The sequence below is a fragment of the Heloderma suspectum genome, chromosome 1 (assembly GCF_057233095.1).
Source record: "Heloderma suspectum isolate Gila_16-S chromosome 1, 16-S_ref, whole genome shotgun sequence".
Lineage (NCBI taxonomy): Eukaryota > Metazoa > Chordata > Lepidosauria > Squamata > Helodermatidae > Heloderma > Heloderma suspectum.
The window spans coordinates 12978509-13002942 of record NC_139458.1 but is presented as its reverse complement, the minus strand read 5'-3'; the positions used below and the strand labels follow the sequence as shown (position 1 = coordinate 13002942).

General features: G+C 39.7%; 1 protein-coding gene across 6 annotated transcripts in view; it reads right to left on the bottom strand.

Annotated features, from left to right (window-relative positions):
* Positions 1–11237: 11237 nt before the first annotated feature.
* PPM1A (protein phosphatase, Mg2+/Mn2+ dependent 1A) overlaps positions 11238–24434 on the bottom strand; it is a 75422-nt gene continuing 62225 nt past the window's right edge. For 3 of the 6 annotated variants that reach the window (XM_084836354.1, XM_084836334.1, XM_084836344.1), the window contains exons 3-6: positions 23728–23845; positions 18478–18586; positions 16871–16928; positions 11238–13280 (exon numbers count right to left, since the gene is read on the bottom strand). In XM_084836354.1, coding sequence (XP_084692480.1) covers positions 13233–13280; positions 16871–16928; positions 18478–18586; positions 23728–23845 — 333 coding nt within the window. In that variant the 3' untranslated portion in view covers positions 11238–13232. Of the gene's footprint in view, positions 13281–13709; positions 13767–16870; positions 16929–18477; positions 18587–23727; positions 23846–24434 lie in introns of all 6 variants that reach the window. The other 3 variants (XM_084836373.1, XM_084836384.1, XM_084836363.1) reach the window with 2 other exon arrangements.

Below are 24434 nucleotides of genomic sequence, written 5' to 3'. Positions count from 1 at the left end.
AATCACCAGGTCCAGAAAGTATCCATTAGGGAGTTCTTAACTCCAATTTAAAATTGTTGATCTCCTAACAAAAATATGTAACATGTCCCTAACACCGGCCCCAGTACCATAAGATGGAAAGTGGCCGAGGTAATGCAATTTTTTTTTAAAGGGATCAGGGAAATTACAGGCTGAGCAATATCTGTTCCAGGTAAATTGGCAGACAGCATTATTAAAGATAACAGAGGACAAGTCTTGCTGAATCAACATGGCTTCTGAAAAGGAACATCCTGTCTCACTAACCTTTTAAGAATTTGTTGACAGTATCAACAAGCACGCAGATAGGGTTGATCCAATAGACATCATGCACTTGGACTTTCAAAAGGCTTTCAACTAAGTCCTTCACCAAAGACTCCTGAGTAAACTTAGCAGTCATGTAATAAGATGGGTGGGGGAGCCACATTTGCAAATGACACCAAATTATTTAGGTGGTTAAACAAAAAAGGACAGTGAATTGCTCCAAAAGATTTTTTCCAGATTGGTAGAATGGGCACCAAAATGGCAATGCAGTTTAATGTTAAGTGTATGGAGATGTACATTCTGGTCACTGCATCTCAAAAAAGATATTGTAGAGCAGGAAAAGGAGCAGAAACTGACAACCAAAAATATCAAGGGGCTGGAAAAACTAGGATGAGTAAGTGGAGACAACATGACAGAGATGTATAAAATTGAGGATCGCGTGGAGAAAGTGGAGAGGGACTTTCTCTCTCTCTCCCATAATACTAGAGCCTGGCTTATCCAATGAAGCTGAATAGTGAGAGATTCAGGGCAGATAAAAGGAAGTACTTCGTCACACTACATACAACTATGGAATTCACTACAAAATGTAGTGATGGCCACCAATTAGGGTGGCTTTAAAAGGGATTTGAAAAGAATAATTGAGGATAAGATTATGAATGGCTGCTAGTCACAATAGCTATATATTGCCTCTCCAAACCAAGTGGTTGGCAAACACGTGCAGGCAGGCACTATTGCACTCTTGCCCTACATGTGGCCTTCCCACAGGCACCTTGGTTGGCCACCTGTAGGAACAGAATGCTGGACTAATTGTTTGATTAGCCTTGGCCTTTTGTTTGATTCAATGTAACGTCCCTTATGTTCTTATATACTAGGTGACCCTGTAATACAGAACCCTTCTTCTGCAACCAGGCACTACACTGTAGAATGGCCATAGTACATAAACCTGTAGTTCCATTGGCCTAGCCCATATACCACAGGAAAATTAGGTCTAATGGACTAACAAACCAAAGCAGCAAACCTGAGTGGTGTAGCGGAGGGAGCATTAAGACTTGGACCAGGAAGCTTGGGGTTCAAATCCCAACTAAGCCTGAAGTATGTGGGGTGACTTTGGAACAGTCAGTATCTTTCAGCTTAACCTCAGAGGATAAATTGAGAATATGCATGTGTGCTACCACAAGATAAAACAGTCTGGCCGGAGCCTGGTCAGTCCAGTGGCTCCAGAACCACTGGAGCATTCTAAGGCCCCCTGTGAGGCCTTGGCAAGGCACTTTGCAGATAAAATTGATCGGATTAGGAGTGTTATTCCATGCGCTGTGGATACAGTTAGTGAGCAAGAGGCGGTCTGTGGCAGAACGGTTTTGTGGGATTGGTTCCAGCTTCTTCCATCTGATGAAGTGGACAAGGTGCTTTCATCTGTAAGGCCGACCACCTGCTTACTTGATCCTTGCCCATCTTGGCTCATTATGGGCTGCAGAGAGAGACTGGGCGAGGGGATCAGGGCAGTGGTGAATGCCTCCCTTGAGGAGGGAGTGATGCCATCAGCCCTCAAAGAGGCAGTGATAAGACCACTCTTAAAGAAGCCCTCCTTGGATCCCCAAGTTCTGAACAACTTTCGCCCAGTATTGAAACTGCCATTTTTGGGCAAGGTGATTGAGCGGGTGGTGGCGATGCAGTTGAAGGCACACTTGGAAGAAGCTGATTATCTAGATAATTTCAGTCGGGCTTCAGGCCTGGGCATGGGACAGAAACGGCCTTGGTCACCTTGGTGGATGATATGAGGAGGGCTCTGGATAGGGGCGAATGCTCCTTCCTTGCTCTCCTCGACCTCTCAGCGGCTTTTGATACCGTTGACCACAATATCCTCCTGGACTGCCTGGAGGGGTTGGGCATTGGAGACATCGTATTACGGTGGTTCCGGTCCTTCCTCTCCAGCAGGTACCAGAGGGTAGCACTGGGAGAGGAGGTCTCAGACCCGTGGCCGCTCACTTGTGGGGTGCCACAGGTTTCCAGCCTCTCCTCGATGCTATTTAACATCTATGTGAAGCCGCTGGGGGCTATCATCAGGAGGTTTGGGGTGCAGTGTCATCAATATGCGGATGACCCGCAGCTCTACCTCTCGTTCAAATCTTCACCAAGGTTGGCCGTAGAATCCCTGTCCAGATGTCTGGAGACGGTGAGTGGCTGGATGGGGAGGAATAAGCTGAAGCTGAACCCTGACAAGACTGAGGCACTTTTGGTGGGAGACAAGAGGAGGTTGGGGGATGTTGACCTGGTGTTGAATGGGGTATGGCTACCCTTGAAAGACCAGGTCCGCAGCCTGGGGGTCATTTTGGACTCCCAGCTGTCCATGGAGGCTCAGGTGTCAGCTGTGAGCTGGACAGTGCTGTACCAACTCCATCTGATACAGCGGCTGCGCCCCTTCCTTCCCGACCATCTGCTCCCATCGGTAGTACATGCCCTGGTCTCCTCTCGTTTAGACTACTGTAATGCCCTCTATGTGGGGTTACCCTTGAAGACGGTTTGGGAGCTGCAGCTGGTACAGAACACAGCAGCTCGTCTGATTAAAGGCAGCCACCGGCGTGATCACATCACTCCAGTGCTGAAGAAGCTGCACTGGTTACCAGTTGTTTTCCAGGCCAAATTCAAGGTGTTGGTTTTGACCTTTAAAACCCTATACAGTTCCGGCCCAGCCTATCTCAAGGAGTGCGTCCAGCAACACCAGACAGGCCACTCAACAAGATCAGCCTTGGATGGCCTCCTCTCTGTCCCATCAACCAGGACAGCTAGTCTGGTGGGGATGAGGGAGAGGGCCTTCTCTGTGGTGGCCCCCACTCTGTGGAACTCCCTCCCTAGGGAACTCCACCATGGCCCCTCCTTAATGAGCTTCCGCCACGCTTTAAAACGTGGTTGTTCAAGCAGACACTTGGGGTGGGATTAGGGTATTTTTAGAAATATGGTTTTTAATGTAGAATTTTATTGTTTTAAACCATTCTATTGTTGTACATCTCCCAGAGAGGCTGGGTGACCAGCCAGATGGGCGATTAATACATTTAATAAATAAATAAAACATATTAGAGCAAGCACTTGTGCAATACCGAGGACAGAACTGAGTGTTACAAAAACATGGTACTCTAGCGAAGAACAACTGCTCCTCCCCTTCCATAATGTCTAAAACAAATTGTCCCATCAACTGACTTTGTACTGCCTGTTTCCTCACCCTTGCTCAACATAATCCCCTACTGCTGTTGGTAGGGGAACACACAGCATAAAATCAGATATAAGGTATTATACATTATGAGCGGCAGGGAAAGGAAGAATAGGGATGACATTTTTGGTAGCAGCCCCATGTTTTCTGCAAACATTTAGTGCCACCTGGAGGACTGGAAACTGGGATTGCTGAGGACAGATGTGTCCTTCCGAGCCTCCCTGTCTTTTCTGATAGTACTCTAAAAGTAGTGCACAGATCCATTCACTGTGGCAATCATCAAACACCCTCACTATTTAAGAAAGTAGAAGGTATTGGCAGAGACTTCAAGAAGGGGAAGATGCTGGGACCTCTGAGAACCCTGGTTAGCGCTTCTCTTCAGGGAAAAGCCCAGTGTCTTCCAACTGAAAGTGGAAAATGCTAGGAGGCACAGTACATACCTGTATTCAAAAGCTCTGAACAAAAGATGGTGTCCAAATGCACTCCTCTTTTGAAGATCCCGAATGTACTCAACTGGACACGAGGGAGCATTGCACTAACTACAGCATTAAGAATGAAGGTTTCTTTCCTTCTTTGGGACACGAGAAGGGATGGAATCTCCATCACTGCACTTCAAGTAGCTCATGGATACAGGCTAGCCCACAGCTAAAGATGAATGAAATTTCACCAGTGGCCTATTGTGGTAACTTCTCTCACTAGATCAGTTATCACCAATTCTATTTAGTGTAGTTTTCCATAGTATCATCAATATTTTGTTTTATAAAATAGTATTTTGCATTTTGCATTCTATGAAGGCAACACTGAACACCTCAATCACACATTATGAAACAAAAAAGAGATTCTTTTCTCCAGTTTGAACTTCACCTGTTCCAGACTGAAAATGAAAGTGACAAAAAGAAATCCAGCCTACTGCTCTGAACTAGCTGTACTGTTATATTGATACCACAATTGAGGTTGCACATTATTTTTTTTTACAGAGGTTTCTAACCCGTGAGGTCAGACCTGCATTGAGCAGGGGGTTGGACTCGATGGCCTTGTAGGCCCCTTCCAACCCTACTATTCTATGATTCTATGATTTGTTAGGCACTGGGGAACGTTTTGGGACAAGCCAGGCCTGTACAAGAGGGACGGACTCCACTTGAACCAAAATGGAACCAGACTGCTGGCACTAAACATAAAAAGAGCCAGTGTGGTGTAGTGGCTAGAGTGCTGGACTGGGAGCCGGGAGATCCGGGTTCTAGTCCCCACTCAGCCATGGAAGCTCACTGGGTGACTTTGGGCCAGTCACAGACTCTCAGCCCAACCTACCTCACAGGGTTGTTGTTGTGAGGATAAAATGGAGAGGAGGAGGATTATGTACGCCGCCTTGAGTTCCTTGCAAGAGGGAAAAAGGCGGGATAGAAATGCAATAAATAAATAAATAAATAAATAAATAAAAAGGGTGGCAGAGCAGCTTTTAAACTAAACTCTGGGGGAAGCTGACAGGAGCTGGGAAGCATCTGGTTCGGGTTAAATCATCCCAAAAGCATGAAGATGAAAATGTTTTTGATTGCCCAAATGTAGAAGGGGGGAAACAGGCCAGGAGTTCAAGGTAGAACATACTAGCCAAGCAAAGGGGCCAACGTCCCATAGCAAAAGATGCACACAGCAGAGGCATCTGGGGAAGGATACCATGTATAGGTGTATCAATGCAAATGTTAGAAGCCTCCAAGCCAAAATGGGGGAGTTGGGAGTGCTTGATTTTAACAGAAAACCTGGATATAGTGGGCATTACAGAAACCTGGTGGAGCAGAGAGAACCAGTGGGATACGGTCATCTCTGGATATAAACTCTATAGGAAGAACAGGGAAGGGCATACTGCGGGAGGTGTTGCCCTGTACGTCAAAGAGGTCATAGAGTCGAGCAGACTATAACACCTAAAAGGGGTAGGCTCTTCCACAGAAGCAGTGTGGGTGACAATACCAGGCTCCAAAACTAATTTAGTGCTAGGAACATGCTATCATTCCCCAGACCAGAATGCTCAGAGTGACCTTGAGATGGAAAACGAAATCAGGGAGACCTCCACACCAGGAAGCGCTGTAATAATGGGCGAGTTCAATTACCCCCACATTGATTGGATGAATGCACATTCCAGCCACAACAAAGAGGTTAAATTTCTTGATGTCCTAAACAACTGTGCCTTAGAACACTTGGTCATTGAACCGACTGTGGATTTAATCCTAAGTGATGTCGCCCAGGACCTAGTACAAGATATAAATGTTGTTAAACCAATTAGAAAGTGATCACAGTGCTATCAGATTTAATATATATTTAAGTGGAAAATTGCCCAGGAAGTCCAACAGTCACATTTTGATTTCAAAAGAGGAAACTTCTCTAAAATGAGGGAACTGGTGTAAAGGAAGTTAAAAGGGGGAGTCAAGAGGATTAAACCCCTTCAAAATGCTTGGAAATTACTCAAAACCACAATAATAGAAGCCCAGCTAAAATGTATATCACAGGTTAGTAAAGGTAGCAGCAAATCCAAAAGGTTGCCGGTTAATGAGCAGTGTTAAGGGAGCTCTTAGAGAAAAGACAGCTTCCTTCAGAAAATGGAAGTCTTGCCCAAGTGAGGAAAATAAAAGGGAGCACAAGCTTGCACGAAGACAATGCACACAGACAATAAGAGATGCAAAAAAACATTTTGAAGAGCATATCGCTAACAACATCAAGGCCAACAATAAAGAATTCTTTAAATTTATCAGAAGCAGAAAACCAGCTAGGGAGGCAGTTGGACCACTGGATGACAATGGAATTAAAGGAGTGCTGAAGGAGGACAAGGAGATTGTGGAGAAGCTGAATGAATTCCTTTCATCTGTCTTCACTGCAGAAGATATAGGACAGATACCTGTGCCTTAACTGATGTTTTCAGGAAGGGAGTCTGAGGAACTGAGGCAAATAGTGGTGACAAAAGATGACGTTCTCAACCTTATTGATAACTTGAAAGGAAATAAATCACCGGGCCCAGATGGTATCCATCCTAGAGTTCTCAAAGAACTCAAATATAAAATTGCTGATCTAACCAAAATATGCAACATGTCCCTATGATCAGCCTCTATACCACCAGAGGACTGGGAGATGGTCAATGTAACACCAATTTTCAAAAAGGGATCCGGGGGGGATCTGGGAAATTACAGGCTGGTTAGCTTAATGTCTGTTCAGGGTAAATTGGTTGAAGGCATTATTAAAGATAAAATTAGTAAGCATATAGAAGGACAAGCCCTGCTGAAAAAGAATCAACATGGCTTCCCCAAAGGTAAGTCCTGTCTCACTAACCTTGTAGAGTTCTTTGACAGTGTCAAGATATAGACGGGGGTGAACCAGTAGACATTGTTTACTTGGACTTCCAACAGGCTTTTGTCAAAGTCCCTCACCAAAGACTCCTGAGCAAATGTAGCAGTAATGGAAGAAGAGGACAGGTCCTCTTGTGGATCAGTAACTTGTTAAAGAACAGAAAGCAGAAGGAATAAATGGTAAATTCTCCCAATGGAATGAAGTAAATAGTAGGGTCCCACAGGGATCTGTATTAGGACCAATGCTTTTCAACCTGTTTATAAGTGATCTAGAATTAGAAGGGACCAGTGAAGTGGACAAGTTTGCAGATGACACCAAATTATTTAGGGTGGTTAAAACAAAAAGGGATTGTGAAGAGCTCCGAAAGGATTTCTCCAAACTGGGAGAATGGGCATCTAAATGGCAAATGCGGTTCAAGGTAAACAAGTGTAAAGTGATGCACGTTGGGGCAAAAAATCCTAATTTCAAGTATAGCCAGATGGGATCTGAGTTAGTGGTGACTGGCCAGGAAAGGGATCTTGGGGTTGTGGTCGACAGTTTGATGAAGGTGTCAACCCAGTGTGCAGCTACTGTAAAAAAGGCAAACTCTATGTTGGGTATAATTAGAAAAGGAATTGAGAATAAAACTGCCAATATCATACTGCCCCTATACAAATCGATGGTGTGACGACACTTGGAATACCATGTACAATTCTGGTCACCATTCCTAAAAAAAGATATTGTCGAGCTGGAAATAGTGTAGAAAAGAGAAACTAAAATGTGACGATACTTGGAATACCATGTACAATTCTGGTCACCACTCCTAAAAAAAGATATTGTTGAGCTGGAAATAGTGTGGAAAAGAGCAAATAAAATGTGACAACACTTTGAATACCATGTACAATTCTGGTCACCACTCCTAAAAAAAGATAGTCGAGCTAGAAATAGTGTGGAAAAGAGCAACTAAAATGATCAAGAGGCTGGAGCCTCTCCCCTATGAGAGAAGGGTACAACAGCTCAGATTGTTTAGCTTGGAAAAGGGAGGGCAAGGGGAGACATGATAGAGGTCTATAAAATTATGCATTGCATGGAGAATGTGGATAGACATTTTTCTCCCTCTCAAAAAATACTAGAAACTGGGGTCATCCTATGAAGCTGATTGGTGGGAGATTCAGGAGAGATAAAAGGACGGACTTCTTCACACAGTGCATAGCTAAACTATGGAATTCGCTACCACAGGAATTAGTGATGGCCACCAATTTGGATGGCTTTAAAAGGGAGCTAGACAAATTCCTGGAGGAAAAGGCTATCAATGGCTACTAGCCTTGATGGCTATGTGCTTCTTCCAGTACCAGAGGCAGTGAGCCTATGTACACCAGTTGCTGGGGAACATGGGTAGCAGGGTGCTGTCATGCTCATGCCCTGCTTGTGGGCCCCTGGTCGACAGCTGGTTGGCCACTGTGTGAACAGAATGTTGGAATGGATGGACCCTTGGTCTGATCCAGCATGGCTTTTCTTACATTCTTAAATCTCTAATACTTCTGAATTGGTGGGTGAATGGGCCTTATATAGTAAAACCATGAATTTTAGGAACTTCAGTAGCTGTAACACATCCTACCCATTTTATACTGCATAGGAGCAACATTTATACAAACACTAACTCCAGAAAAAAAGGGGGTTTAGTTGTAGAAATTAACACATACTTGTGCTTCCAGGCCTATTATGTTCAATGTACAGGTGGAAGTCTTTTTTTTTTAAAGCTGCAATATGAAAGGAGCTTGCAGCAGTGTTTTGTAAACTACAAGATGTCGGAACCAACTCATACCTACAGTCAGGGCCAGAAATATTGGAACAAAGATAACTGTTTTGGCAGTTGGCCTCTGTACAACACCACATTAAAGATGAAAGAAAACACATCCAGATGGGAGCGAAGTCAGGACTTTCAGCTGTAATGCAAGGGGTTTGACAAAAGCGGGGCTCTAACCATTCAGGAAGTAGCCAGTGGCATACACACACACCCATCATTGGTGGCTCATAAGTAATGGAACGAATGGCTGACAAGCAGCTGCATGGCCAGGTGTAGCCTGTTTCCTGGGTGCCCCATGACCAATCAAGCAGATAAAAGGCCTGCAGGTGGTTCTGAGTGTTACATTTGCATTTGATAGCTGTTCACTGGAATTCCCAACATGAAGTCCAAAGAGGTGTCCATGCGAGTGAAGGAGGCCATCATTAGGCTGAGGAAACATAAACCCATCAGAGAGATAGCAAAAACAGTGGGAGTGGCCAATACAACAGTTTGGAACATCCTGAAAAATAAGGAATTAACTGGCAAGCTCAGCAAAAGCAAAAGGCCTGGAAGACCACGGAAGACAACTACAGTGGATGACCGCAGAATGCTGCTCATGGTGAAGAGGAACCTTTTCACAACATCTAGCCAGGTCAAGAATGCTCTTGAGGAGGTAGGCATGTCATTGTCAACATCTACAGTCAAGAGGCGGCTTTATGAATGTAAATACAGAGGCTTCACAACAAGGTGCAAACCACTGGTAACGTTCAAGAACAGACAGGCCAGATTAGCCTTTGCCAGCAAACACCTAAAAAAGCCTGCCCCGTTCTGGAATAAGATTCTTTGGACTGATGAAACCAAGATTAACTTGTACCAGAATGATGGGAAGAGAAAAGTATGGAGAAGGAAAGGAACAGCTCATGAGCCAAAGCATACCACATCATCTGTCAATCATGGTGGAGGCAGTGTTATGGCATGGGCATGTATAGCTGCCAATGGTACCAGGTCACTGGTGTTTGATGACCTGAAAGCTGATCAAAGCAGCAGGAAGAATTCTGAAGTATATAGGGGTATACTTTCTGCTCAGATTCAGCAGAATGTTGCCAAACTGATAGGATGCCGCTTCATATTGCAGATGGATAATGACCCCAAACATACAGCAAAAGCTACCCAAGAGTTTCTCAAGGCAAAGAAGTGGGTTGTTCTTCAATGGCCAAGTCAGTCACCTGATCTCAACCCAACAGAGCATGCTTTTCATTTACTGAAGACAAGACTGGAGGCGGAAAGACCCACAAACAAGCAGCAGCTGAAGGCAGCTGCAGTAAAGGCCTGGCAAAACATCTCGAGGGAGGAAACACAGCATTTGGTCATGTGCATGGGTTCCAGACTTCAGGCAGTCATTGACTGCAAAGGATTTTCATCCAGGTATTAAAGGTGATCGTTAAGTTTGAAATGATGTTGGTTTGTTCCATTACTTATGAGCCACCAACGATGGGTGTGTGTGTATGGCACTGGCTGTACTTCCTGAATGGTTAGTGCCCTGCTTTTGTCAAACCCCTTGAATTACAGCTGAAAGTCCTGACTTCGCTCCCATCTGGATGTGTTTCCTTTCAACTTCAATGTGGTGGTGTACAGAGGCCAACTGCCAAAACAGTTATCCTTGTTCCAATATTTCTGGCCCTGACTGTATTATGCTCAATTCACCAATGTTGACTATTGTAAAAAGAGCAATACATTATCAGAGCAGTAAATATTTAGGATTACTTAAGTACAGAGTTAATGGCTAGCTATTGTCAGAACTCACTGATAAATGTAAGCTATAATAATCAGAAATTTAATGCCATCAGGAGATAAGAAAAATATACAGAGCATCATGCCTATAAAGTAAAAAAGCAGAAGTATAAAATATTAACATCTTACAGGTAAATTTGGGACCATATTACTTTATTTCATCAGCACACAGGCATCCACTCCTCCCCCTAAAGTTAGGGAAATAAATAGCACACAATTCTTCAAAACTTTGCTGCATTGCCCCTGAGGTGTTCCAACATTTTTAGCATTTAAAAAAAGTTGCAAAAATGAAAAGCGCTTTCTTTTTTGCAGACTAATGGACAAGAATGAGCACCCTTGCTAGAGTAAGTGATGCACTGATTACATGAATTTCATTTTGGTAGACATAAAATAGCAATGTATTAAGCAGGCATAATTGACACAGTGCTTTGACCATTCTAAAGTGCCATATATAAGGGAGGGGAACCTGGAACTGCTGTGTCTCTTACCCCTGTTCCAACCCCTTTCATAGCACTAGTAGCAACAGAGGAATTGGTGGTGGTGTTCTTTAAAGAAGGGTGCACCTGTGTAAGTTTTTAAAATGTGCTATGTCATTATGACATTTTATATTATTATTTTATCATATGGCTTTCCACTTGTGATTTTTAAAACACTTTAAAAACAGTTTCCACAGTCCCGTCTAAGGTTTTACAATTTCTAGAATTATACTTCAATTTACACAGAAAAATGGAGCAGAGTTATTTCCCACCCTCAAACCACTTTAACCTTCTTAACTAATTGACCATGTAGTATTTTAAATACATGTCTCTTAACTAGGTGGTTATGAAGCTAAACATTTGACATCTTTATAATCTGAACTCAACGAAATTGTACATTTTAAGCATTTATTTGTAGGTAGGGTGAGGGATTGGTTCTTTAAACCAAAAGTTGCTATAAATTTATAAATACAAATAGTGCTTCTGTTTTCTTCATTCATGCTTCAACAGGGTACAAACTGAATACAATGATGTTAAGGTTAAGCACCTGACACAAACAAGAGGAAGAAAATAAAGTGTTTGCTGGTATAATGCTATACTCAATTGAGACATTATTAAGTTACTTTTTCACTGTTCAACACTCCCTAACTCTTCAATAGTTTTAAGGCTATATATACACACAAATGTATATTTCAAAGTTAGGGGAAAAGACAGATATAGAAAAAACGCATTGTACATTGCTTCCTATAAAAAGGTATATTTTACACCTTTTTAAAAAAACTAGCTACATTGCTACAACCTATTTATATATTTTGTTGATTTTCCTTTGGAGGGGCATCTGCTGACTGAAAGGTTAAAGAAAGGTACATATTGATCATACAATATCCTCAACTAAAAAAGACAAAATACAAGGTGCACAAAACAGTAGTTCTGCAAACACATGACTGATCTGAAAAGTTATTTTTGTATGTTCAGTAAGAGAAAAGTCAAGTCAAATTAGTTGTATTACTTTTATAATTTTTTTAAAAAATTAGAATTTCATCTCAACAATTAAATATTCTGAACATGCTGTATTTCAAATCACACATACTGTTAAATCACTAGGGGTTTTTGTTCTAAGTCAACGGGATCATAAAAAACATACCATAAAAGGTAAGATTGTCAGGCTCTGACAAATGAGTTAACAAGAGGCAAGTATAAGCTCATGTGATTTCCCTCAAAGCAAAAATCTTGAAAGAAACCCATGTAAAAAGATTATTTCGTTCTCAAAGCATATTACGCCCACTAACTGAGGGGAAAAAAGTATGCCCGTGCCTTGGGCAACGGGAAATAGTTCTTCCCGTTTTATAAACGGGCAACTAGTTAATAAAAAATATTTATCCACATGACATCTCATTTACAAGCATTTCAGAAGACAGGGTGGGGAGGAATTACACATTTATTGTTAGATTTATTTGTTAAATCAAGCTTTATTGATAAATGGAATTCAAATTATTTTACTAGGAACAGCAGCCAACCCAGCCAATCAGGGTAATAAAAATGGTGCAGGCTCCTACTAAATATAGAATGATACAGCCTCTTACATAACTAATAATTGAAGGTAAAGATTTGCTCTAAAAAAGGTGCAAATAATCAAAGCATTTTAACCCCCATGATCTATATTTATGGTCATCTTGCAGTTGGCAAACCTGTCCCCTTCTTTTGCTGAACATCTCACATATTTCAGTGGGAGTTTTAGACCCCACAGAAATTCAAAAACAAGCAACAATTAAAAGTTTGATGGAGAATGAACTGTATTCCAGTTATTTTCCATACTAGAGTTGCAGTGATCTATCTTTATATAAAATATCCTTTATATAATTTCTATGCACCTCCTGAGCATTTAGCTGGCTAAGTTGCTGCTCCCAGCAATCCAGAACCACAAATATGATTAGAAAGGCCTTGATGATTGTTGTCTTGAACAACAAACCAAGCCTTTCATTTAACCTTATGTGATGTAAAGCAGTTCATTATTAAATAAGCATTTTGTACAACCACAATTGCACTTTACAAAACAAAATCATACAACATAAAATTGCTTAGAGTCCAGTTTACAACATTATGGTTTCAATATCACTTTTACAGAAGTCTGTTTTGCAAAGAAAGAAGAAAAAGAAAAAAAAGGTAAGTTCCTGGGTTAGGTGTTAGATTGCTGTTTTCTGGTGTAGTCGCTTTCGCCAACACATCTTTTCCCTTCAAGTAAGGTTCAAGATGGATGTTAAGAAGGGTCACTGTGGTATGGGTGCATTTTCCATAAGAAGGATGGATGTAAACTCCACAGCTTAGATGGCATTTACCACATATCATCGGTTGATGCAGAGTCCTTAAAGAAAAGAGAAGGAACCCTTTAAAGTCTGGAGCGCCCAAAATTACAGCAGTTTCTGGATAATCCAGACTGAAAAGGGTAGATAAAGCAATAATTTTAGGATTCCAGTTTTCTTTTCTTTGTGAAGAGCTTTGCTCTGGGAATAACAATTTATGAGCATTTAACAAGAGACCTGATACACAAAGCCACTGAGGTCAGACCTCACCTTTAAATGATTAACTTCTAAGCAGGCTATTTTCAGATGTCAGATTTAACTGTGGCTAATGATTTAACCTAAAAGTTATTCATACATGTCGTCTTCTAGCTTTTTCAGGTTTTCTACTGCATAAAACTTGTGCATGCTGGAAAGTACTTTTCAGTGAAATCAATGGAACAAGTTTTCAAATTTAAGACCCAGGTACTATTTTAAATACTATTTAAATTAAAAATACATTCTCCATTGCTGATTGCCATTCGCCTCTTAATCATATTCAAATGAGACACTGCTGAACCACATACCAGTTCTGTGAAGATGAAGACTGGTTTGAATCACCAGATGCAGACATCAAATGAGTACTACGAAAGAAGCAACAGCATTAGATGTCCAAGATCTGATGTAACTCACCACTTCATAGCCACAGTGTTACTGCACCCTTTATTCAGACCTTTTTTCCCCACTCTTCTGGCATTTGAAAACAAGAGCACTCCTGAGGGAGGACTAGAGACATAAGATATCTAGAAATGTTGATGCCATAGGGGGAAAAGATTGAGGGAGGGTGTTCATGTTTTGGAATTATAATATAAGCAATACCTATCTTCTAATCAGCTGCACACTTCAATACCTTCTATGTTCCTAAAATAGTATATATAGCTTAGTACATGAAATTGTACAGTTTGATATATTTATGACATTTGAATAATTGAACACAAAGGTACCCAAGTATCTTAATTTTTGCCAGCTGAGAGAATTGGGGGTGGGGGGCAGAAACAACCACCAATGTAAGAAACAAAATATATTTTTATTATCTGCACTTAAAATGATATCTTCTTACTGTTAGTATTATCCAGAACAGAAGAAACCATACAAAAACCTAGAACAATTTTCCTAAGAATAATTAGGGTGCAATTAGGGTGCTGGCTAGAGAATGCTGGGAGTTGTAGGACTTACTTCTATCTAAACATACATAGGATTGTCCCCTTAGATGGCTGTACAAGCAATGTTCCCACTTTCAAACTGCTACCGCCTCTCTGAACTGATTTGCTTCTAACATTATACCATAGGACAAGTTGCATGAGTTTTGAGCTCCATAACTTCACCCTCCTCCATAGCCATGAGGAAGATTTTACTTCAGTTTTTGATTAATAGTGGCTTGTCACGTAGCTTGAGCCTAACAAACTGTTTAATCTTGACTGTGGCTTGGATCCCGATGTTGCCTTCCATGAATGGAAGGGCTCATCCTATCCATGGAAGGCTTTTGATCCAGCAGAGCATTTCTGCTTACAGAATGGGGAAAGCGGCAATTTTCACCAATTCCCTCTGTAGCTCCCCCCAATGCCCCCAAGAATATTTGCTCTGGAGGTTTGGGGGATCCTCCCGAACAGCATGGGAGCTGACACTGGGGGCTGCAGGGAGTGGGTGGAATCAGCAAAAATTGCCTCCCCGCCCTCCTGCCGGAGCATGCAGAATGCAACTCCACTCAGGGAGTACACCTGCTGATGGAAGGAAATTCTGAAACCACTCCCATGTTTTGTTGGAACAAGCCAACTTCAGACCATGGGTTATGAAGCTGACTTGTTTAAAGAAACCATAGTTAAGATTAACCACAGTTAAGGAATCAGATCAGCCTTGTCCTCAAAATTTGTTAGGACTACAACTTCCATCATCCCAGCCAGCACACAGTTGTAGTCCAACACATCGAGAGGGCTCCAGGTTGGGAAAGGCTGGTTCAGACAATACAAGCCATGGTTAATAAAGCAGAAACTTTCTATCTCCTCCTCATGGCCATGCCAGATTAGGAGGGGAAGGAGCACACAATCCCAAGGTCAATGCAGCTTGTCCTTATTAACACTAAACCATGGTTTAGCATTAGATCCGAACTCTCCCTCTGAAGAAAAAACCTAGTTTGTCTCCAACCTAGCAGATCATAGTATCAAGGACTATCAATAATTTTGGATACCAAGTTCAACTTCGTAATACTGAACTTCTTCAGTAGTGTATCATCATCACACACAGTGTAATAGTGGACAAATTTACCCACATGAAACCCATATACTGTAATTTAAACAATAAATAATAGTCCTTGAGAATACTACCATATCATGTTTCTTTCTCTAAACAGAAATAGTTCCTGAAAGATCAATACCTTCAGATTCTGAATTTTCATTGTTATCCCCATACCCTTCAGAGAACTAGACATGTGCACAGACTGAAATAAGCTTTGCTATTATTTCATTTTAGCTTGTTTCTTGATTTGTGTGGGGGAAGCAGCAGATCCATGTAGGATGAATTCAGGTACATAAATCCATCCTGCATAGGGTTTCCCTCCTCATAGCTGCCAGCCCCACTATGAGCTTGCTCCTGTTGCTCCACCTATTCTTCTCCCTTTTGTACTCTTTCTAGTCTATGTGTTCCAAATTCTACCATGACACACAAAAATACCACTAGAATTATACAAAAAAGTTATGTTGACATTTCACTAGAAGTGTGCCATTTTGAAGCAAAATTTGTGAGGAGTTTGGTGGAAATATGAATTACCAGATGTATATGCCACCAATAAAAAGAACCTAGTTTTAAGTAATTGGAGACTTTTCAACCAGTCCCCTCTATCACCCAAAAGAAACACTAAACTGACAAGAAGAAGGTTAGTGGTTCTTTTTAGTTCCCATAGTCTGTATGCATGAAAAGAGAGTAAAGAACACTTCCATCACCTCTCAAAGCACAGAAAAGAAGCCTTCTAGAAGTGAAAAGGGCAATGTGTGTGTAGTATGCGTAATGAGCCTGGAGCACATAGGAATAAAGTGCATGCATATGTTTGAGACAGAAGAAAAAAGACAAGAGAAAAAAAAACACATGAAATGGAACAGGAAGAATGTGAAAAGGAAATAACCAATGAAGCAAAAATATATATATATATCAGTGTATTAGTCAGACAGCACTGCACATGGCTTACATTCTGGTAACTGATAATGCAGTTAGGGAAATCAGGAAATTTTGCGCAGTGAGCTTCAATGTCTGATGTGAGCATCGAAGCTCAGAAAGCAAGCCAAAATCCAGAGATGAGAGGGGGGCAAGCTAATGGCATGCCCACTAAGTGCTAAAGCCACACAGTAACAACAGACTTACTGACCTGACTTTATCCTGAGCTGCACTGAGGCATGACAAAGCAGACCCCAATTCCATATTCAACAGCCATTGCTTCTCACATGAAACAAAATGTTTCTTACTGCAAGTATTTTCACAACTCTGATTTCAAATGGAAGACAGCTAATTTTCTCCAATTTTTGTGTATTCATACTGAATTCTCTCAACACCAATGATGAACAGAAATCTCTCAAATCTGGATGTGGTTTTCGTTATACGAACATAATATATTTTAAGAAATGACAAACAATATTTCACTCAATCAGGGCAATTTAAATGGGTAGTAAGGACAGGCTGGCTGGGTAGCACCAATACTCACAGCATCATCATTTCTATACGGATTCAGTCTGTTATAAACTGCTTCAATCACGCTCCGTCTAAAGCAAGCAAAAAAAAGAGGTTTTAAAGGTCAGCATTTCCCAGAGGATAACTGTAATTTTAAAACAGTTTCTTAGAATGGAAATACTTTGAAAAAAGCATCTTAGCATTCAGTATCATTTGCTGTTATTAATAACTTGCCTATTTATTTATAAAAATTGTATGCCACTTTTCTGCAAAATGGCATTCAAGCCGGCTTACCAAAATGTCATAAAAGAGAACAGTAGACAGAAAAAAATCACACCTTTATCCAAAAATAGATCAAAGCGACAAGTAACCAATACAGCAGTAGCCAGTAGACATTCTATGCACCAAACCTGGCAGACAAGCATAGTAAAACAAACTATACACTACATTAAATTGAACTAAACCAAACTAACATCCAAATAAAAAAAGGCAGATTTTGCCTGGCACCTAAAGAATAGTAACAAAGCAACAGGTGGGTCATCCTTGAGGAAGTTCCCACCTACCATTATTACATTTCTGCCTATGAAATTCTTACCTTGTAGCATTTTTCTACTGTATTTATTTATTTTTAAATCACCAGTTGTGAAAAGCCTGAAGTCCTGCATTGACACATGATGGAAAGAGGCCAGTGGCTAGATCTAATTTTAAAGATCGTTCAAGCATCAGAACACACTAGTAGAGTCAGAGGACTAGAACCAAAGGATAATGAAACTAGTCCTTTGGGCCCAAGAGAGCTTGAATTTCTGGTTTCTGAACAGCAGCCCCATGGTAAACCCCTTTTGAAAATCCCACTGGCTATGCTCAAGCAGTTGACCATCTAAAGTAGGTCTTGGGATCCCAGTGGCTATGTGAAGGAAATTCCCAGGAACACCCACATCCTCTAGGACAGGTAAATTCAGAACATTATTACAAGCTCATCCAGACAGGAAATTTCCAAACTGCTAAACCAAGTGCACAATAAACCCTGCTACTAAAATCCATCTGTTGAACATTTTGCCATAAATGCCATGAAAGGTAGAAATATTTTATCTTGTATTTTTATATATACATTCCATAGCCAATATTATCAAGGAAGCCCACTCATCCACCTCTGTGGTTTCTTGCTCAATGAGACGATTTATAAATCAAGAAAGCAACTATGAATTTGGTGAAACTGCTATGATACAAAACCAGTATTAAATGTACCAAATAAAAACTATTTTGTTAACTTAAAAAGCACAAAAATCAAAATAACAGAACTATCACAATCTTACACTTCAAGACATAAAAGTGGTCAATATTTAATAACTTCTGTTAAAGGATGAGGCCACCCTTAAAAATAGCCTGACCTTTCTTCAGCTGTGAGATGACACAAGTTTACTTTTAGTTTACATCCACCTCCCAGTCTGCCACAGAGTTTTGTGCATGCCTTCATTTCCTTATTAAAGGTAATCACAAATTTGAAAGAGATTGTTAGGGTTAAAAATGGTAAGCCCCTTCAAAAATATTTTGGTGGGTTTCTACTGCCTTTTTAAGAGTGGCCTTATGAAAAAGTACATGTTAATTTAAAATCAAAGCAGATTTACACTGGTGTAAACTCACTTGCTTGCCAATTCACCCCCTGGTGGAAGGTTTGGGATGCTCTCTGTTTGTAATGTACGCATGACGTGGACTAAGTCTGGCACTCCTTCACCCTGCTTCTTTATGATCTCTGGGAATCAGAAGTACTTTCTTTGTAAATTCAGTCCAAATGCAATTGAAAAGATTGCAACATTTAGTTTTATCAAAGACAGACTAAGGTTTCAAAAACCTGTCACACTGAGTATTGTCTTTTCAGTGACTCTGGTACCCTAACAAAGTAGTGGGAAAGGAGAAAACAGTTCTATGAGACATCCTTGCGTTACATCAGCTCTTTGCAAATCTTTCATATGAGTAAAATTTTGGACACAATATGTTAACTTGATTAAATCATTATCTAAAAATAGCAAGGTTTTGATGCCTTATAGTATTCCAAAGAAGCTTGTGCTACAAGAGCACTGAGATCTTGGCTGCTTAAATTGCCTGGGAGGAAAACAAATTAGTTATAAATAGACATCAAAGATAAACATAGCTATCAGTTTTAGCCAATGAAAATTACACATTCCAAAAGAGCAGTTTAAGACCATTTTATAAATTAAAGTAGTAAAACATGACTGACATCGTACAAAGCACACCACCTTAAACATAAATAGCGTTGTGGAATAACAAAATTTGCATTACATCGTAAAATTATGTGACTATAAGGCTCAAACAAATTCACACAAATACTTAAGCCCCATTTATATGAATGGTTAGAATGGCCAACACTGTCATTGTATTTTAAGCAATATTTGAATGCATTAACTATAAAATTCTCAATCCAATTTGAAATCAATAGCAGAGAATCTACAGTATTCATAGCACATTAGTTGCCAAGATTTTAAATTCTCAGTAATTTAACCTAAGCAAGATCTAATTTTCAAAAATGCTTTACATTCAACTGCTTGAACACTTAAAATGCCATTTTAGGAAAGATTTCACTGAAGTAAATAAGAATTTACAATATTTGGATATAAGAATTTCAGGCTGAGGTAATTCCCTGCCTTTCTACTGAGATTCTTTAACTGACGCTATTAAAGGGATCAAACCTTTTACTTGCAAAGATTTCTCTTGCAATGTGTTAGACATCCAAGCATATTATAATGGCTGTTAGTAGGAGCAATTAGTAAAGCATGCACGTTTTGAGTAAGATTTCGTGAAAATACCTGTAAAAACATTGTGATGAAAAGTGCTGTTTTCCCAGAATAGATATGTAATGTCAATGTTCCACCCAAAATAAAATGAGCATTACCAAATAATTTTTTTGTAATCTGCACCAGTGAGCTGCATGAAAACCATTTGAAACAAGAACACAGCTGGTGAAGTAATTTTGGGAAGCATGATAACAGTTTCAGTAACCTTTTGGTCCCAGCAAGTTACAGCCCAGTTTGTAGACTAATATAGCAGCTGATAGCAAAAACACTGGAAACAGTATAAGTAGCTTGGTATCAAATTGGCAGGACATTAAATTTAACCCTATAACTGTTTTTCCCCTAAAAAGAAGGAACCATTAATAGTGGCCAGGATCTAAAGAGCTGCTTAGGCAAATGCAAGGGGCTTGTGCTAGCCCAGTGAAATCACTGAATACCCTCCCCTTTTAAACAGCTGGCCCCACCTCTGTTTCAAAAGCACTTTGCTATGTGGCATGGAGAGCGGCGGGGGTGGGGGGGGGGAGAATCCCCTTGGGATCATAGCTCTAGTTACACAGTTCTTTAGATCCTGGACAGTATTTTGAAGCAAATACTTGACTGAAACTGACAATGTTTAAAATATGAAGTACTAGGGCCAGAATTTGTATTTCACCATCCACTATTTAGGACAAAGACTTCTAATACTGAAAACTGAATAAAGAGCAAAGATCTCAGGTTTGTTTTGTCAAGTTCTTTTATTGTGAACATCTATTATAGTCTACATCACTCTAATGCTATGTTATTTTTGTACAAAAATAAAAGGGATTTAAATTTACCTGAACTACACAGTTCCATGACCTAAAGCTGCAGTACAATTTGAAATACATTCTCCACTAAAATACATTATACTCAATAGAGTTATGTACAATCCACAAATAATTTATGGCACAAATAGAACCAAGCTACTGGCCTTTATGTTGTAATATCTTGTATCAATGCATATTGCAGCTCCTTCTCATTAACTTAAAACACCTTCTCAAACTGTGGCACAGGAAGATTAATGAAAGACAGATGAAAAGTGTTGAAATGTAGCTTACTTTAAAACAACTGCTCTTAACTAAAAGGTGGATGTGGTTTTAAAAGTCTGAGAAACATCCTATATTTTACAGTTTGGGGAGAATGTTATTGCAGCCAAAGATCAGCTTATCCCATCTTCTAAGTGAGAGAAAACATTTTAAAACATTGGTGTTTTACTGAAGATATGTAGTCTATACCACACTTAAGTTGATCAAACTCAGTGAATTCCTTGAAATGCGGATACTTTAAGTGATATATTTATTCAACATATAGGCATTACAAAATGTATTCCAAAATACGGTTTTCCTGCCCAATCTTTAAAGTGCTGCACCTGTGTCCCCACTAAAATCAATGGAGCAGTTTAAGACCATAATCTTAGTAATACATATTTAAGGAGGTTTGTTCTAAAGTAGAATTGGACCAGTCCTATTATCTGTAATGCTAAAAGAACAGTTTGGAATAAAGTTTTCAACATCTGTAGTTTGCACTGGAAGGTGTAGGTGGCATAAATATTATTTGCCACATAATTACCACTGAAATTTCTCAAGATGGGTACAAAAGAGATCAGAACAGAGGATAAAAGAGGTTTCACTCAATCTTCTTCTAAATCAACAAACAAAGCAATAAATAAACTTGAATGCTAAGTATTTTTACTAGAACATTGGGGCAAAAGTATGAGTCCCAAATCTGGTCAGTCTGAAAAATGCACTGTATCCTATCTTATTACTTGCCTTCCTAATTCTCAGTTGCTTATTTTGAAATACTTTAAAGGTTTCTTTCTTAATTTCAATGTGAGCAATGCAATGCAAAATTGCTTACTGGTTTTTGTTAAACATGCTCAATTTAAAATTAAAATTCAAGCTTTAAAAATACTTCTTCTGGCATTTTAGGCAGATGGCAGAAGCAGTTTATTAAGGGCATTTCTGAATGATGCTACATGATCATGTCTATTTTCCTGTGAATCAAGAAAAGCTATTAGCCAGACTACTATCTTCCTCAGACAGGGCAGATATGCAGATTTCAATGTATACTTGACAGAGTTTCCAGTTCAAAAGTTGTCTTCCAAATGCCTAAATTGCTCTTTAACATCTCCCAGATTTAAAAAGTTGGGAATTTTAAAGAGCAATTCAGGGGTTCTGTGGGGGACTAAATAGAAAACGTTTCAAAAAATCGAGGTATGCTCACACTGCCCTTTGGATCACAGCCACACCATTTATTCATATATAGCCTAACCAGTTCCACTCAAAGAAAGAACCATAAGAACAAGTCTCATATATAAATATGGATTTGTTACACTTAGCATTTATATGGTTTCGATCATATTGGCTGATATCCAAAGAAGCTCATGCATGCAAAGTGCTTCCATACATATATAGAGGAGGATATGATTTTCCTTTCTGGCTGTAGCTCCTCATACCCTATCAAATACTGCTCTGGAGGACACTCTGCTCTTCAGATGCAACTTTTCAGGAGATGTTAAGGAGCTGCACTAGGATGAAAAGCCCTGGTGTACTTTTTCTACGCTACACATAGCCGTTTATATCCCTGACACTGAATGCAATTTTAAAGTTTCGAGACAAGGAAAACTGTCACATGTGGACAAACACAAAAACAGTGCCTATCCATATTTTATCCATTACATTTGGATAAATCTCTCACTGGGTCGTTGCAGATAACCTTCCTTAACCATAATTAAGGTAGCAGTTAACAGGCTGCATTATATCCAACCCGCTATGTACGTCACATTTCATACATCCATGGAATGCGACTGTTAAACATGAAATATTAGCAGCCATTATTTGCACTTCCCTCAGTGTAAAGCTTATGAGCTATTAGTAGTACATGTAATACTACTACTAAGCATGTATATACATTATCTTGTTGGAATTCTTTACAACCACCCTGTAAGGTAGATCAGTTTTATGATCTCCCTTACAGTACAGACGGGGGTGTCGGGGGAAGGTCAAGAAAAGGTAGCTTGCCTAAGATCACCCAGGGAGTTCATAGAAAGATGAGATTTGAACCAAAGACTTATTGATTCATAGCTCAGTCTCCTTACGCTATACTACAGCAGCCCTCAAGGAACAGGCTAAGGAGTCAGTTTCAGGTTAAGACAACAAAACGTTAACAGATAAGCATCTGCTATATTTGATGCAGTTTGCTAGCTTTTACAGAACCAAAACTAAAGTGCATGAGATGATGAACTCAATCATTAATACAGCAGGCACAAAAATATCTCATACAAGCACACAATATTGATGACTCCAGAGACTTAAGATGTAATCACCTTAAGCTTAGATCCATAACACCATTTTATTAGTACATCTATGTTAAAAAATCTCATGAATTTGTACTAAATCTAACATTCAAAATAAGGAATTTCTGTATTTGGGACATAGATATGTATTCATAGTAGTGTTACTTTACAACTTGCAATTCAAATACATACTTACTAGTAAGTAAGCCCTGTTGAATATACTGGGGCTTACTTCTGTGTAAACATGCACAGGATCCACTGTACATGTACAAAGGCACTATAAAATAGATTGTGACATACCTTTTTAATCCATGTTTTAACCAGAATCAGTTTTGAGCCATATGGCACAAAATTATATGAAATGCAAATTACCAGATTAAAACTGTCTATGGCTATAGTGATTCAAAATTATTCTTACATAGCTGTAACAGATGATGATAAACTATTCCCTTAAATATAATTGTGCTATGATAGCTAACTGTCTAAGCAACATCAAAAATCATTTACAGCCTAATTCATTGCTGGTAATAGTCCTGTCATGAACGTTAGACTCAAACATTTACCTATTGTAAGCAGAATTGTCAACGAAACCTATTTTGATAGGACATACTATACATGTCCAAAAAGGCAACAAAAGTACCTTTAAGAGAGGTGTAAGCTAAACATCCTATGGCACTTAAGGATTTGATAAAAAGCCTATAGACATTTATTACTTGGCTGTTGGGCTTTTGTTGAGAAATGAAGTTACTTATTTTTTTTTAAAAGAGCCACCTTCTACTCTGCTTTCCAGGAACTTGTCCAGCTCTGCCTCTCTCTTCACTGCCTCTGGTAATACCTTTGGTGCATTTGGAAAACAGATCAGTATCACACTCATGTTGTCTCGGCTTCCCTGGAAAGGAGGGGGGAAAAGAGAGTTCAGATGAAGTTCTGTTTTCCAGCATATTATTCACAAGTCTGATAAACTTTCTCTTCACATCCATACAAAAAGTACTACTAACCACGAAGTCACAGCATTTTCTCACTACCTCTATATGTGAGAAAGGAAATCCATTTGCTTATATCACACCTCTAGAGTCCTGGTTCAACATAATCACTTCTTTGTTTCAAAATGTACATGCTTTATGCTAGCTCTCATTTTGGCAAAATACAGATTACAACAGCAGCACTAATGGAACAAAGCATACACTGCCTCAGGAGTAAAAAAGCCCATGCCCATCTTCTTGAATATTTTAATGAAAGTGAAACTTAATGAAGAAATGGATGGTTTAGTTAAGCAGCGAAACAGAGGAAGCTGTTCTGTTTGATCCTCAACTATAGGTTCATTTAGGCCTAAAGTAGATGTGGTAGCAGATGCAAATATATTTCCACCTGACTTTTTGGACGGTATAGAAATGAAATAAATAAATAAACCCTATGTGGCTTAAAGTTACAGCAGAGGAATAATGGATAAGAGCTTGGGTTAAACTCAACCCTTCCCC